This window comes from Oryx dammah, unplaced genomic scaffold (genome assembly GCF_014754425.2).
Source record: "Oryx dammah isolate SB20612 unplaced genomic scaffold, SCBI_Odam_1.1 HiC_scaffold_15, whole genome shotgun sequence".
Classification (NCBI taxonomy): Eukaryota; Metazoa; Chordata; class Mammalia; order Artiodactyla; family Bovidae; genus Oryx; species Oryx dammah.
The window spans coordinates 42,460,521-42,475,618 of record NW_024070199.1 but is presented as its reverse complement, the minus strand read 5'-3'; the positions used below and the strand labels follow the sequence as shown (position 1 = coordinate 42,475,618).

At 56.1% G+C, this 15,098-nt stretch overlaps 2 protein-coding genes across 2 annotated transcripts; one reads left to right on the top strand and one right to left on the bottom strand.

The window, feature by feature from the left end:
• Positions 1-4,362: 4,362 nt before the first annotated feature.
• Positions 4,363-6,711, bottom strand: DRAP1 (DR1 associated protein 1). Its single transcript, XM_040256311.1, has 7 exons — positions 6,345-6,711; positions 6,029-6,101; positions 5,827-5,920; positions 5,433-5,552; positions 5,219-5,312; positions 4,922-5,010; positions 4,363-4,582 (listed from the first exon to the last, which is right to left on the bottom strand). Exons 1-7 carry the CDS (start codon positions 6,384-6,386, stop codon positions 4,477-4,479), a joined length of 618 nt encoding a protein of 205 aa, XP_040112245.1. The 5' UTR covers positions 6,387-6,711; the 3' UTR covers positions 4,363-4,476.
• A 64-nt stretch (positions 6,712-6,775) lies between these two features.
• Positions 6,776-9,256, top strand: CUNH11orf68 (chromosome unknown C11orf68 homolog). Its single transcript, XM_040256284.1, has 2 exons — positions 6,776-6,897; positions 7,860-9,256. The coding sequence occupies exons 1-2, from the start codon at positions 6,776-6,778 to the stop codon at positions 8,614-8,616; spliced, it is 879 nt and encodes a 292-aa protein (XP_040112218.1). The 3' UTR covers positions 8,617-9,256.
• The last annotated feature ends 5,842 nt before the right edge of the window (positions 9,257-15,098 follow it).

The following is a 15,098-nucleotide window of genomic DNA, read 5'->3' as shown; positions in this document are numbered from 1 at the left end:
GTAGAGAGACAAACAGAGGCAATGGGGCCACTGCCTGTCCTGGCCAAGGAAGACTTCTCTGGCCTCTGAGATTTCTCCTTCCACAATGACCTTGTATTTTTGTTTACTTATTTATTCATTCAGCCATGCCATATGACACGCCAGACCTTAGTTCTCCAACCAGCGATCAAACCTATGCCCCCTGCAATGGAAGCGCAGAGTCAACCACTGAACAGCTAGGGAAGTCCCTCTACAGCGATTTTGAAAGCCATGAACTGAGGATGGTGGGGCCACAATATGGAAGGAGTTTGAGCCCAGAAATCCCTCTTAAAGAAGCACAGCCCACTGATCAGATAGATCTCATTATGAACCTTATGTGCCCAAGAAATAAACTTCCATTTTATTTGAACCTATACATTTTGAGTTTCTTACATTAGTTCTTCACCCTGGGGCTTCCCTTGTAGCTCAGTCAGTAAAGAGTCTGCTTGCAATGCAAGAGACTCGGGTTCGATTCCTGGGTCAGGAAGATCCCCTGGAGAAGGAAATGACAACCTACTCTAGTATTCTTGCCTGGAGAATCCTTCACCCTAATGAATAGGTACAACTAGTGCATATTTTTGTTGTTGGTCATTTGCCAAGTCATGTCCGACTCTTTGTGACCCCATGGACTGCAGCACACCAGGCTTCCCTGTCCATCACCATCTCCTAGAGTTTGCCCAAGTTCACATCCATTGAATCTGTGATGCCAATTTAACTATCTCATCCTGTTGCCCTCTTCTCCTTCTGCCTTCAATCTTTCCCTACTTCAGGGTCTTTTCCAATGAGTTGACTCTTCCCTCAGGTGGCCAAAGCATTGGGAGCTTCAGCTTCAGCATGAGTCCTTCCAAAGATTATTCAGGGTTGATTTCCTTTAAGATTGACTGGCTTGATCTCCATGCTTTCCAATGGACTCTCAAAAATCTTCTCCAGCACCACAGTTCAAAAGCATCAATTCTTTGGTGCTCTGCCTTCTTTATTGTCCAGCTCTCACATTCATACATGACTACTAGAAACATCATAGCCTTGACTATATGGACCTTTGTCAGTAAAGTGATGTCTCAGCTTTTTAACTCATTGTCTAGGTTTGTCATAGCTTTCCTGCCAAGAAGCAATCATCTTCTAATTTCATGGCTACAGTCACCATCCGCAGTGATTTTAGAGCTCAAGAAGATGAAATCTGTCACAGTTTCCACCTTTTCTCCTATTTGCCATGACATGATGGGACTGGATGCCATGATCTTAGTTTTTCAATATTGAGTGTTAAGCTGGCTTTTCACTCTCTTCCTTCACCCTCATCAAGAGGCTCTTTAGTTCCTCTTCTAGAATATACAGTTCAGCATATATAACTAACATAGCTAGTAACTAGGCCCTGTTATACAAATGAGAGAACTGAGACAGAGAAGTTGAGAACTTGTTCAAGGTTAATAAGTTAAGAAGCTAGGATCTGAATCTGGAACTTACAGGGTTCTGCCAAGTCTGAGCCTGAAAACACAGAAGCCCAGGCCAGCGGCTCCTGGGAGCCTCATTCCCACCCGCACCTCCCTGGTGAACGGAGGCTGCCCCCTGCACCCTGGCCTCCTTGCCGTCTCCCAACCATCACCAATCCCCTTGGTACAGAATCTCATCTTGTGAACAGATCCCAGCAACGGCTTCTGGGGTTTATTCCTCTCCTGCCTCCACTCCTTGAACAGCTTGGCAGGCCTTCAACTCCATGGATCCCAGCTGCCCACCCTCTCTGGGACTGGGTCGAACCTGCTGCTGGAGAAAACCATTTGCTCCCTCTCTGAGGCTGATGGGAACCACCTCCCATTCAGGGTCCTTGCCAGCCAGAGCTCTCTCAGTGACAAGTGACAGCAACCTAACTGGCTTCAAGGAGGAAAATTGTTTTTATTGGCTCACGTGACTAAGAAGTCCAGGGTGTACAGGTGTCAGAGTCAAGGTGCTCTGAGGTCGTCTGGAGTCTCCACCTCTGAGCCTCCTGGTGCCGCCATGCTGGCTTTGTGCTCAGACAGGATCACCCCCTGGGGTGGCAAGTGGCCTCCAGCCGCCACCAGCCTCCACTCCGCCAGCCCTGCTACCCCAGTGTGGCCACTGCCATCCTCACCGTGACTCCTGAGAGGGCTTCTGGCTGCCACCCAGAGCCATGGGGAAGCCAGTGATCTTGTCAGAACCCTTTCCCATGAGTCCCACTCGAAGTCCCAGGGCTTAGGTGTTTTGCCCACCCAAGTCTCGACCCTGCCTGAGGGCCTGTTTGGTTGACCAGGCTGTCGATTCCCATGCCTCAATCCCACCCCCCAAAACGAGGCCAGCTGCACATACCACAGGCTGAGTAGAAATGCTTCCCCTAAAGAAAGTGAAAGTTGCTCAGTCGTGTCCAACTCTTTGCGACCCCATAGACTATACAGTCCATGGAATTCTCCAGACCAGAATACTGGAGTGGGTAGCCTTTCCTTTCTCCTGGGGATCTTCCCAACCCAGGGATCAAACCCAGGTCTCTCGCATTGCAGGCAGATTCTTTACCAGCTGAGCCACAAGGGAAGACCTCCCTAAAGAAATCGGCTTTTGTATGGCAAAACCAATACAGAATTGTAAAGTAAAATAAAAAATAAATAAATAAATTTAAAAAAAATAAAGAAAGAAATCGGCTTTCTTTTCTTACACCTGGAGTGGGAACAGATGAGCAGCAGACAGGACCACGTGTCCCCAGGCTCCAGCTGCTCTGGGGCCCATCCAGGCTGTCCCCCTGCCTCTGACTTCATAAAGAAGTCACACACCACCAGATAAAAATTGAATATCTCAACATCCCACCAAAACCTACTCACCTTTCCCCCTCTTGGGCTGGGGCTGGCCTCAGGCAACCCCCACCTCACTCCATTAATCATCTTCTCCCATCCCTTCAGCCACTTCAGCCTGCACTTCTGCCAAATTAAAACAAAACAAAACAAAACCAAGGCTTCCCTGGTGGCTCAGTGGTAAAGAATTTGCCTGCCAATCCAGGAGACGTGGGTTCCATCCCTGGTCTGGGAAGATCCGACATGCCATGGCGCAGCTAAGCCCGTGTGCCACAACTGCTGAGCCTGAGCTCGAGGGCCCGGGAGCCACAGCTACGGAAGCTCACGTGTCCTCGAGCCCACGATCTGTAGCAATAGAAGCCACCGCAATGAGAAGCCTGGGCGCTGCAGCCCAAGCAGCAGTGAGGACCCAGCACAGCCCAAAACAAATAAATTGATTAAACTTTAAAAAACAAAAGCTGTTCCTCTGTCCTTATTCTGAGCCTCTGTCCTCTCCCATCTCCACTGCATGGTTCTGAGTGCTGCTTCCATTCACCTCTGAGTTTCTCACCTCCAGCTCTCTTGTCTCGTCAACCACCAATTCACCAAGGCGTTTGACAGCTGAACTCTCCTCCTCCCAGATGCCCCTGGGTGGGCACCACAGAAGCTCCTGGGGGCCCTCGGGCTGGCTGCTCTTCAGTCCCCTTTGGTGGGCCACCCCAGCCCTCCCCTCTCCCTGACTCTCAAGGTTCACACACCTGTCTTTAGCCCACTACATCCAAGTGCCCACCCCACGCCTCTCCTCAGCGGCCTCACAGGCACCCCAAACTCATCACAGCCAAACTTGAGGTCTTACTAAGATCCCTATTGATCTTACTTGAGATCCCTCTTCTATGTCCCATGTCCCCACCCAAAGAAACCCAAAAGTCCTTGAAGATCCCCTCCCTCCTAGTCATCAGCACTCGAGTCTACTGCTAACCCAGGCCTCCAGGCTGCCCGCAGCACTCCACACCTCCTGCCCGCCTCACCAAGCCGCTTCTCTCAGAAGACACACGTCTGCCTCGTGCGCATAGCTCCAGGGTCTGCTCAGAGTCACTGCCTGCTCACCAGCCAGCCTTCATGGCCCCCCACCACACCACCTACCTCTGCTCCCACTGCCCCTCCTCATGTCCTTTAAGGCAAGTGGCCCAAGCTCTAGTTTCCCAGACTCATTTCTGTTACCTGTCCCTTTGCAGCAACCCAGAGTGAACAGAATGGTCTACATCAGAGAGCCAAGAAGAAGCCATTCAGAGAAGAGGAACCTACCCAGGGACACACAGCACCATGAGACAGGCTGTCCCCCAGTATGACTGGCACCAGCTGGCTCAGACCCTCTGCCTCTCTGACCGGCCTTCCTTCCATTGACACCCCTGGCCCTGCGCTGGCAGAACTGTGGCCTCCAGCCCCCCCCCCCCCGCTTCAGTCAGCTGCTGCCCAGCCCCCTGGGGCTCTGGGTCCCAGCTGAGCATCAGGAAGGAGGTGGAAGGAGAGAAGGAGGCCACAAACCCTGGACAAAAACTGGGACAGACGTGAGTGTTCCCTTTTATTATTATTTTATTAATAAATTTAAGAACAGCTCTATGGTCTCTCTTCCCCCCAGAGCAACTAAAACAAACTAAAGGGGGTATGGCCTGGGGGGCAGAGGGCGCTAGGAGTCATAATCCTCTTCTTCCTCTGCGTCAGGTGCTGAGGGGCCCGGGGGTGCTGGGGGCAGAGGCAGGGTCGAGGTGAAGGGCATGAAGGGTGTCGGGGGGCTGCAGGAGAGAAAGCAGTAAAGAAAGATCAGGCCACTCTCTGGTGCCCATCCCCGCCCACTCAGCCCCACCTGGGCATCCCTGGAGCCCACTACCCTCTGTACCAACAGGGAGCAAGCCCAGAGAAGGGAAGGATCCAGGGCAGGTCACACAGCCCCACCTAGCAGAAGGAGACCTTCTGAGAGCCCAGTCCCCAGCCTTGAAGTCCTTCTTAGTTCCTCCCCTTCCATCCCCCCAGTCTGCCACGACCAACAGAACCAAGTGGCCAGGGAGGCCAGGAGGGAGGCCAGGGTCAGTCTTGGGGTCCGTGGGCCCCCTTGGTGCCACTGAGCTGCTTACCTCTGAAAGTGGGCAGGGGGGTGGCTGGCCTGGGGTGGGACCTGTGGTGTCTCCTCTTCTCCGTCACTGTCTGTATCCTCAGACTCATCCTGAGAACAAGGCAGGAATTAGAGACTAGAAGGGCATGGCCCCATCACTGGAAAGCAGAGACAGGAGGCTGACCTCACTAACCCCAATTTACAAAGAAACCAATACAAAGGTCACAGGTGAGGGACCAGGTCCCCAGCCAGCTCATCCTGGCCTGGTATAGGGCTGCCCTGTCCACCCTGTGGGCCAGAAGCCTAGGGCCTCACTCACCTCCTGCTCTGAGTCCGTCCCTGACAGCTTCTTGTCCTTGCCTTTGCTTCCCATCCCACCGTTCTTCCGGCCACTGCTGCCTGGCTTCCGGCCCCTTTGGGAAGGTACAGTACATCTATCCACAGGTCTCCCCACTCCTGCACCACTCCCCAGCCATCCCCAAGCCCAGGGGCCTTGGCCTTCCCCACCTGGACACTGGTCCCTGGCTCCCTACCTGCGGGGACCCTTGTCCCCATCCATGTGGTTGTCTTCTCCATCCCCCTGCATGTCAGGCACAGATGCCACCAGATCCTTCAAGAAGTCAAACTGCTGCTCCACCTCAATGCACTGCTTCCTGGAAGAAGTGGGAAGGGGATGGCACTCGGATGATGCCCAGACATCTGGGCCCTCAGCAAGGGACAGTACGGACTCTGTGGATGTCAGGGGAATGGAACCTGGAAAATTTCCACCCCAACCCTCCCCCTTGGCCAGAACATCCTAATCCTCCTCCTCAAATCCACAGATCTCACAGCAGCCTACCACTTCCTTATCAGGGCACAGCCTCCCCAGGCGTGTGAACTCCTGGAGGAAGACCCCCAACTGGGCCCTCTAGGATCGGAGCCACTCACAGGTGGGATGTAGTCATGGTCTTGGCGTTTCGGGACTGGGTAACTTGGCATGCTTTCTTCAACAGAGACTCCAAGAAAAGCTCGAGCGCCCGAGCTGAGGAGGGTCAAGGAGAACGCGGGGTGGTGGCCCAGTCCACAAAAAGCGACCCTGGGGCTGCCGGGCTCCCCCACTCCCCCATCCCGACAGCTCCCGACAGGATACAGATGATGACAGGCACGGCCGCCGCCACCTTCCCAATCTCTTCATCCGTCTGCATGATCTTCTTGATTCGTGCCTGGGGAGGGGGCAGACAGCTCGGACCCCGTCGCCTCCGTCCCAGAAAGGGTGCTTAAGCCGGGCAGAGAGAGGGAGCATCCCGGGAGAAAGGGGGCGGGGGGCACCCACGCTGGAAGGGCACGGAAGGGGGCGGGGCGTACGGGGCCCCGAACACGGCGGTGCGCCCGCCTCCCTATCCCGGCCTGGGCCGGAGCCTCCCGAGAACCCGGGCCGTTCCTCTGGGGCCCGCTCACGTGCTCACCGGCGGGAACCGCGCGTTGTACTTCTTCTTCTTGCTCGGCATCTCGGGGCCTCTCCCGCCGCGCCGGACCCAGCGCCGCCGCCCGCAGCCTCCCGGCCCCCGGGCCTGCTCGTAGCCCGTCCGCCGCGGTTCCCCCGGGTCCTGGTGCCGCCGGCTCCGCCCCCTACACTCCCTACAGGGTCCTAGCGCCGCCGATCAGGACGCCGCCGGCAGGGCCCGAGCGCCCTCCCCCTTAGAGCCTCCCGGGCTTTGCGCGTCCGTCCGGGGCGGAACCGCCACTCCAGCCCGCCCCCAAGACCTGAAGAGCGAACGTTAGCTCCGCCCCCGAGGGCCCGCCCCTCCTCGCCTTCCCTGATGGCCCCGCCCCTTCCCGGCCCCGCCCTGTGCTGCGTTTGTCTATAAAGTTCTTGTTGAGGCGCAGGGGTACTAAGATGGCGGCGGCGGCGGCAGCCGTGGCGGGGGCGGGGCGCGGCGGAGGCGGCGGCGCAGAGCCCCGGCAGGAACGGAGCCGGGCCCGGGGCTGGCCCGGCGCCGAGCGCAGCGAAGGCCGGAGGTGACGCTGGGGTTGGCGGGAGGGGGCAGGACGGGGGTGCAGCTCGGGCCGTGGGCACTAATGGCGGCGGGCGCGGCGGGGCGGGAGGCAGGCTCTCCTGCAGCCTCTATCCTGCCGGGGTTCGAGTCCAGGCACCGCCCCGTTGGTCTCGGATCGGACACTGCCCGTTTCTCGCTTCAGTGCCCTCGTCTTTAAGTAGGTTGGATAACGCTCGCCCGGAGGCCTGGCCCCATGGGCCCTGCCTCGGTGCTGCGAGGACGCTGTGCTTTGCCTCCCTCCATTAAATCCCAGCGCCTGGGAGAGCGGCCAGGCTCTGGCAGGGCCAGGAGGCGTAGCTGGGCCGGCGGTTCCCACGTTTGAATTGCCGTTTCGGCCCTGTCACTCACTGAAGGTGTGACCTGCAGTGAGCCCCTTCTCTCTGAGCTTCGGTTTCCTCGTTTGTAGGTCAAGGAGAGCAATAATAACACTAACTACATTTGTATAGCTTTTGTTCCACCTCAGGCGGTTAATTCTGCACAACTGCTTGAGGCAGTAACAAGTTGTTATCCATCGGGGAGACGCAGCAGCCGAGGCCCAGGCCCACACCGTTCAGTTCAGTGCCTGGCACCCCCTGCTGCTGCTGCTGCTGCTGCTGAGTCGCTTCAGTCGTGTCCGACTCTGTGCGACCCCATGGACGGCAGCCCACCAGGCTCCCCCGTCCCTGGGATTCTCCAGGCAAGAACACTGGAGTGGGTTGCCATTTCCTTCTCCAATGCATGAAAGTGAAAAATGAAAGTGAAGTTGCTCAGTCGTGTCCGACTCTTAGCGACCCCGTGGACTGTAGCCTACCAGGCTCCTCCATCCATGGGATTCTCCAGGCAAGAGTACTGGAGTGGGGTGCCATCGCCTTCTCCCTGGCACCCCCTAGGACTCAGTAAGTTGAGTCTGTCCCGGCCCTGCCCTGATTCGGTTCCCTCCCGCAGGATGGAACCAGGTGAGGAGCTGGAGGAAGAGGACTCTCCAGGTGGTCGTGAAGATGGCTTCACTGCTGAGCACCTGGCTGCAGAGGCCATGGCAGCTGACATGGACCCCTGGCTGGTGTTTGATGCCCGCATGACACCTGCCACAGAGCTGGATGCCTGGTTGGCCAAGTACCCGCCGTCCCAAGTTACCCGCTATGGGGACCCTGGCTCGCCCAACTCTGAGCCTGTGGGCTGGATTGCAGCGTACGGGCAGGGCTACATCCCCAACTCGGGTGATGTGCAGGGCCTACAGGCCGCCTGGGAAGCTCTGCAGACCAGCGGGCGGCCCATAACGCCTGGTACCCTGCGCCAGCTGGCCATCACCCACCAAGTGCTCTCTGGCAAATGGCTGATACACCTGGCACCTGGCTTCAAGCTGGACCACGCCTGGGCTGGCATTGCTCGGGCCGTGGTTGAGGGCCGGCTGCAGGTGGCCAAGGTGAGCCCACGGGCCAAGGAGGGGGGGCGGCAGGTCATCTGCGTTTATACAGACGACTTCACGGACCGCTTGGGTGTTCTGGAGGCAGATGCAGCCATCCGTGCGGCAGGCGTGAAGTGTCTGCTTACCTACAAGCCTGACGTCTACACCTACCTGGGCATCTACCGGGCCAACCGCTGGCACCTCTGCCCCACTCTCTATGAGAGCCGTTTCCAGCTGGGGGGCAGTGCCCGTGGCTCCCGTGTGCTGGACCGTGCCAACAATGTGGAACTGACCTAATAAGGCCACATGAGGGAGACTGCCGTTGCCCCCACTATTGGGGCTGGAGCCTCCGCCTGTCTTCCCCCTCCTTGTCCCATGGAGGTCGAGCCCCTCCAGCTCTGAGGACTGGGTCACTCGGGAACTGTCTGCATCTTCAATCCCTTTGAACTTCTGTCCTGTGTTTGGGCTGACTCCAGTCCCTGCTGGCTGGAGGCAGTGGCTCCCTGAGGGCTGGACCCTCAGCCTCTCTTCGCTGCTGCCTCCCCTCGGTCATCCAGAACCATAGGCGGGGTGCAGATGCCAGCAGGAGAACCTTCCTTGGCCACCCTCATCCCTGGCTGCACCTCCCCCTCCTCCTGCATCCTCCTTTTCTCTTCCTCTTTCACAAGAGAGAAAACTAGTGCTTCCAGTCCCTCTCCTCGGGGCCTTCACAGTGCAGGGGGCAGAGGTCCTGTGGGCCTGAGCATGCCATTTTGTTGGCGGAGAGTGGGTGATTGTTCCCGCTCCGCCCCCAGCACAGAAAGGGGATGCCAGGGCCAAGGACACAGGGCCTGTCCCTGCCATCTCAGCCCACACCACCTTTTTCCTCTCTTTGGCTCCCTTGTCACACGCGTACTCCTGGCATTTCAATAAACCCAGCCTGGGTCTGTGTCTTGAGTGTTTTTTACAATACTGTGTCGGTGGTTATCTGCATTGGTTGGCGGAGAGATGCAGGGCCAGGAATGACTGCCCCTTCTGTCCTGATTGCCCTCAACGGCCAAGCTGGGAATGTCTCTAAGAGCCTCTTCAAAGTCAGTCCTGTCTCACCTCCATCCCAAGAATCACAATCAGTTGTTCAGTGATTTCCCATAAATTCGAGGACTTGGCCCAGTAAAGTCTGAGGGACTACTGCTAGCCCACAGGGTGTGTTCGTGCCCGTTAGAGAAAGGTACCTCCTTGGTCCTGCCCTTCGCCACCAGGGCACATGGTCCAGTGAGTAGAGCGTGGGTTGGGTTTCGACCCACTTGGCTGAAATATCCTTGTGCAGTGAACCTTTCCCGTTAGAAAAAGGTACCTCCTTGGTCCTACCCTGCTTTTCCACCAGGACACACGGTCCGGTGAGTAGGGGTTGAATTGGGTTTCTACCCCCTTGGCTGAAATATCCTTGTGCAGTACTCAATCTTAAAAAGCCTTCTAAGTCTTCCCATTTATACTCACCTCCTACCACCCAGACCATCAGAGGCCACCAGTTTGCAAGGCACTTCCATACAGACTATTTAATTCTCACAACCCATCAGAAGATTTTGGCTCAATTTATAGTCAAGAAAATAGAGACCGAGGGAAAGAGAGTTACCTGAGTCATGGGCAGAAAGAGTTAAAAGACTTGTGCCCCAGGAACTTTTCTGGTGGTCCAGTGGTTAAAAGACTCCATCCTCCAATACAGGAGACATGGGTTCAATCCTTAGTTGGGAAACTTAAGATCCAGTGTGCCATGGGGCACCTCGACTAGAGAACCCGCGTGGTACATCTAAGATCCAGCCAACACAACTAAAAATACATAAATATTTTTTAAAAAGTCACCCTAGTCCTCACCAGGCTGATTGGGGTCTCCAGCCTCACCTACAGTGAGCTCTTTACAACGCAGCTGGCACGTTCACTCACATTGATCTTCCTGGGCCATGCCCTCTGCTGAGGCTGCAACAGCTTCTGGAAGCTTGGCTCCGCACCCCTGGCCTCAGCCCTGGTCCTGGCCTTGGCCTTGGTTGGAGGCCAGGGCGTCTGGCAGGGAGCCCCTAGGGGTACGGCTCTCGTGCTGGAACTGACTCAGCCTCCAGCAGCCTCATCGAATTGGAATTTGGAGCAGGGGAGCGGAGATGCCACCAGGCTGACTGGGTGGAAGTAGGTGAGTCATGCTGGCTCGGCCCCCTTCCCAGCTTCCTCCGCCCTGAGCTGAGTCCCCCTCGGCCCAACCCTGGGAAGTCCCCAGCGCTGAGTGGTCTCCAGGTTGGAGCCCCGTGCCCTGCCTCCCTCAGACAATTAGTGTCTTGCACTTGCCCAAAGAGCCAAGGCTTGGGGGGCTCCTGGCTAGGCCTTCGTGGGTCCCACAAAGATGCCCAAGTGATATCACCTGGTGGTTCTGCCACAATTAAGCATTTCACACACTTAGTCCCTGTGCTCCTTCATGGCCCCGCTTTAGCCCTTTCCTCACTCTTTCCCCCAAACCACTGCCACTTGTCCCATTCTCCCCCTCCCCCCACTGCCAGCTGTCCTGCAGAGCAGCCTCTGTCCAATGTCTGTCCGCTCCCCAAAGCCCGTCTGTGACCCCCCCACAGCCTATGACTTGAGTCCACTCTTGCCCCCGTTATGCCCTAGCTGCCCACCCCCAGCTTCCCTCAGGCTCCCCTTTCTGCCCATGCTTGCCATGCTGGAGCCAACTGGCTGTCTCTTCACCCCCTGGCACACAGCGCTGGGCCTCAGGCTCTTCCTTCTGCTTGAACAATCTGCTTTGCAGCAAGGATCGAGTAGTTCCTTATGTAATCACTGTCTGTCTCTCGCTAGCCTCCCAGACTCTGTGCTCCGTGAAGGCAGAAACAATGCCTAAATCTGAGCCCTGTCCCCAGAGAGCCTTGCACAGTGAGTGGCAAGAGCAACCTTTTCATATATTATTGAATGAATGAATGACTCAAATCCATCCCCTACTGGTACCTCCAGCCTCACCTCCTCCACTCCATGCTTGACGACTCCTTGTTCCAGAATCGGGAGTTGCCAGCGCCTGTGGTTCTCTTGCTCACACGCTGGCCTTCCCCACATTGGTGCCCTTTTCTCAGGCTGTTGCCTCTGCCTGGTAGGCCTGACCCTCGCCTGCCTCCCTGGCTGACCCCAGATCTCAGGTGTCATCCTCTCAGAGGCTCCCCTCCCTCATCCACCTGCTCCCCAGCTTCCCATAATGCTCACTCACCTGTGGCACTCATCTGGGCATCTGAATCCCCTCAAGGACAGTGGCTGCACTTTATCCCCAGGGTGTCCCCACCTGTCCCCAGGCATCCTAGCTAAGTGCCCAAAAAAACTGAATAAATGAGTGACTGAAAGTCACCCTCTGTGTGTGGGCCTCAAATTCCTCATTCTGTTCATAACAAGAGCCAGGCACTGTGCTAAGTATGTCTCTTTGTTTCTCATCCAAGCCTTGCTCAGCTCTGTAAAAACAGGTCCAGAGAGGTTCACTAATTGGTTCAAGGCTACAAAGTTCAGTATATGAATCCAGGTCATCCAACTCCAGGCTTCCCAGGTGGTGCTAGTGGTAAAGAATCTACCTGCCAATGAAGGAGACGCAAGAGACACAGGTTTGATTCCTGGGTCAGGAAGATCCCCTGGAGTAGGAAATGGCACCCCAGTCTATATTCTTGCCTGGAAAAGTCCATGGGCAGAAGAGCCTGGTGGGCTACAATCCATGGGGCCACAAAGAGGAGGACGCAACAGAGCACACATCCAACGCCAGAGTGCCCAATGCATTGCTGAGCCCCTACTATACGAAAGTGCTGTTGGGGAGAAGGGACGCACTGCAAAGATAAACAAGACCCAGCAAGGACTTAGGATCTGATGTGTAAAGCACATAGGTTTGGTCCTCTGAACCACCTGAGTGAGGCTGAGCCAAGACTAAGATTCCCATTTTACTGATGGAGAAACTGAGGCCCAGGGAGTATAGTGACCAAGCCTACTGAGCAGGAAGGATCTACCTGCCTACAGTGGGGACTGCTCCTCTGCCAGGAGCAGTGGCAGCAGCTCCCCTGAGTGGGACCCCCTGCTCAGGCTGGCAGGGGCTTCTGCCCTATTTGGCTGGGCCCTTCCTGTACGGGACTCAGGAAGCAGCCCAGACCCGGGGCAGGTTAGGCTGGGTAATCTTGGACAGGCCCTGTGCTCTGCTCCCTTTTATGAAACCACAGAAGGACGACTGAGCCAGGAAAAGGATGACATCCTCACTCCACCTACTCCCAGTCCCACCACGGCGAACCCCCAGCCCCTGGAGAGAGGGTTCCAGAGGGAATGGGCTGTGAGTGAGGGGCCCCTGTCGACCCCTGATTCCAGCTGGGGCTAGGGGCTGAACCTGGGAGGACAGGAAACAGCTGAGTCGGGAGAAAGCTTCAGCCAGAGCTTTGCCGAGGTTCTGGGGATTTTCCCAGAAGGGCAACTGTGCCCCACTCCCGCCCACTGGGAGGGGCCCTGGCAGGGACCCGGCTTGGGTCACACAGCTGATTCATCTGAGGAGGGAAACTCCCCATTTTCTCTGACTCGCCTCCCCCAGATGCTGAGGGGTAACCCAAGGGCACCTAGCCCAGAAACCCACCAAACCCATCTTTCCTTGATTATTGGCCTCCCAACAGGGCTTGAAAAACACCCAGGGACAGAGTTGGGCAGGGCAACAGGGCCCCGGGGCAGCTTCCTAGGAAATAATAACGGAGACTGCAACCAGAGCAACAAGCAGACGAAGGGCTCCTCAGGTGTCCCCCCTCACCCATTTTTCAGATGAGAAAACTGAGGCTCCCAGAGCAAACACACATGCAGCTCTGCTCTGCTCCAGGCATTGCTCTAAGCAACGTGTACACATTCATTCGTTTCAGCCCTCATTTTCCTGAGGCGTAAACTGAGCAGAAAGAGGTTAAGTCACTTGGCCACAGTCAAGGCTGAAAACAGTCCGGAGGCTCTCCACAACTCCCTGCACAGACCCCCTGAGGCGGGGTGCTCTCCCCTGGTCCCTGAGCAGAGGTCTCCCTGGGGTGAAGTCTGGAATGATTTCTGGGGACCTTCTACCCTCAGGTCCCAGCTCAGGCCCCTGGAAACCCTTGAGAACAGGCAGGCATGCATGGGGCCCTGGTTCCTCCCAGGCCAAAGGGAGAGAGAGCTGGCTCCTGCAGAGAAAACTCGGCGGAACCCACAGAGGTCGGGAGAGAGCAGCGAGGCATTCCCGCCAAAATCTGCCTCTGGAGGCTTTGACTCGATTCCAAACCCCAATCCTTTCCTCCCGAGTCAGAGCCTCCTTTCCTGTCTGCCTCCCCCCTCCCTGACCCCCCACACACACTCATGCACGTACACACAGGCGCACTTGTACACACAGGCACACTCTGCATGCAGAGAGTCTGGCCTCCAGGCCCTGGTCCCGGTGGGCCCTGCTCCCTCTGCCCTGGGCCAGAGTCCCTCTGGGGGCTGGAGGGGAGCTGAGAACGTGGCTCTGGGAAGCATGGCCCAGAGAGGGCTCCATGCAGACAGCCTCTGCCTCATCTGGACCCACTCATGGGCTGGGTGACTCACCCCCTTGCCCCCCATGACTCAGTTTACACCGGTGCCCTGAGGTCCTCTCAGGGAGGGTTTAGCGTTTACTAGGCCCAGCCCAGGCCTGCCGGCCTTTCATCCCAGGATAAGAGTTTCATCCCTGGGCTGGCCCACAGCCGAGGCTGGCACCCAGAGCCCGGGGGTGGGGGGAAGCCTCAGCCTAGAAGGGTAGGAGAGCCCAAGAACTCCGTGACAGGCCCTAACCGCCCCAGGCCTGGGACTACAGGGGACAGGAGCTACTCTAAGAAACCTAAGGGGCCAAGCTGAGCGGGTAGAGCCTTGTGGGCTCCAACAGCAGAGCCCCTGGTGTCCGGCATTCAGAGGAAATGGTCTACATGGCACAAAACACAAAGCAAGGGGACTTCCCTGGTGGCCCAGCAGTTAAGGACTCCACGCTTCTACTGCAGGGAGCTCGGGTTCTATCCCTGGTAGGGGAGCTAAGTAAGATCCCACATAACTAAAGCCAAATAAACAAAACATAAAACAGCAACCAACAGGGTGTAGAGCAGTTTAACTTTTGGGTAAAAAGATACACAAGAGACCGCTTACAACACGGAGGGATGCTTTTCCCTGTAAACGCTTGGATGACTTCTGGACTTTTAAGTGTGTAAATGTATTTCCTAGTTGAAAAACAAATGCGATGAAAGTTTAAAACATAAGGCAAAGTAAAAAACAAAAAATCGAGTTTTAAAATATTTTTTCTCTTGCACACGCATGTACACACACACACACAGAACAAGACATAAGGAGAATCCCCCAAACATAAAATTCTTAAAAATTATTCTGAGATTAAAAACACATAATAGCCTGCATTACAGTGGTGGTGTTGGAGAAGACTCTTGAGAGTCCCTTGGACAGCAAGGAGATCCAACCAGTCCATCCTAAAGGAAATCAGTCCTGAATATTCATTGGAAGGACTGATGCTGAAGGTGAAACTCCAATACTCTGGCCACCTGATGCGAAGAACCGACTCATTGGAAAAGACCCTGATGTGGGAAAGATTGAAGGCGGAAGGAGAAGGACTACAGGGGATGAGATGGTTGGATGGCATCACTGACTCTAAGGACATGAGTTTGAGTAAGTTCTTGGAGTTGGTGACGGACAGGGAAGCCTGGCGTGCTGCAGTCCGTGGGGTCACAAAGAGTCAGACACAACTGAGCGACTGAACTGAACTGAATAGCCTGCATAGTGCTCTG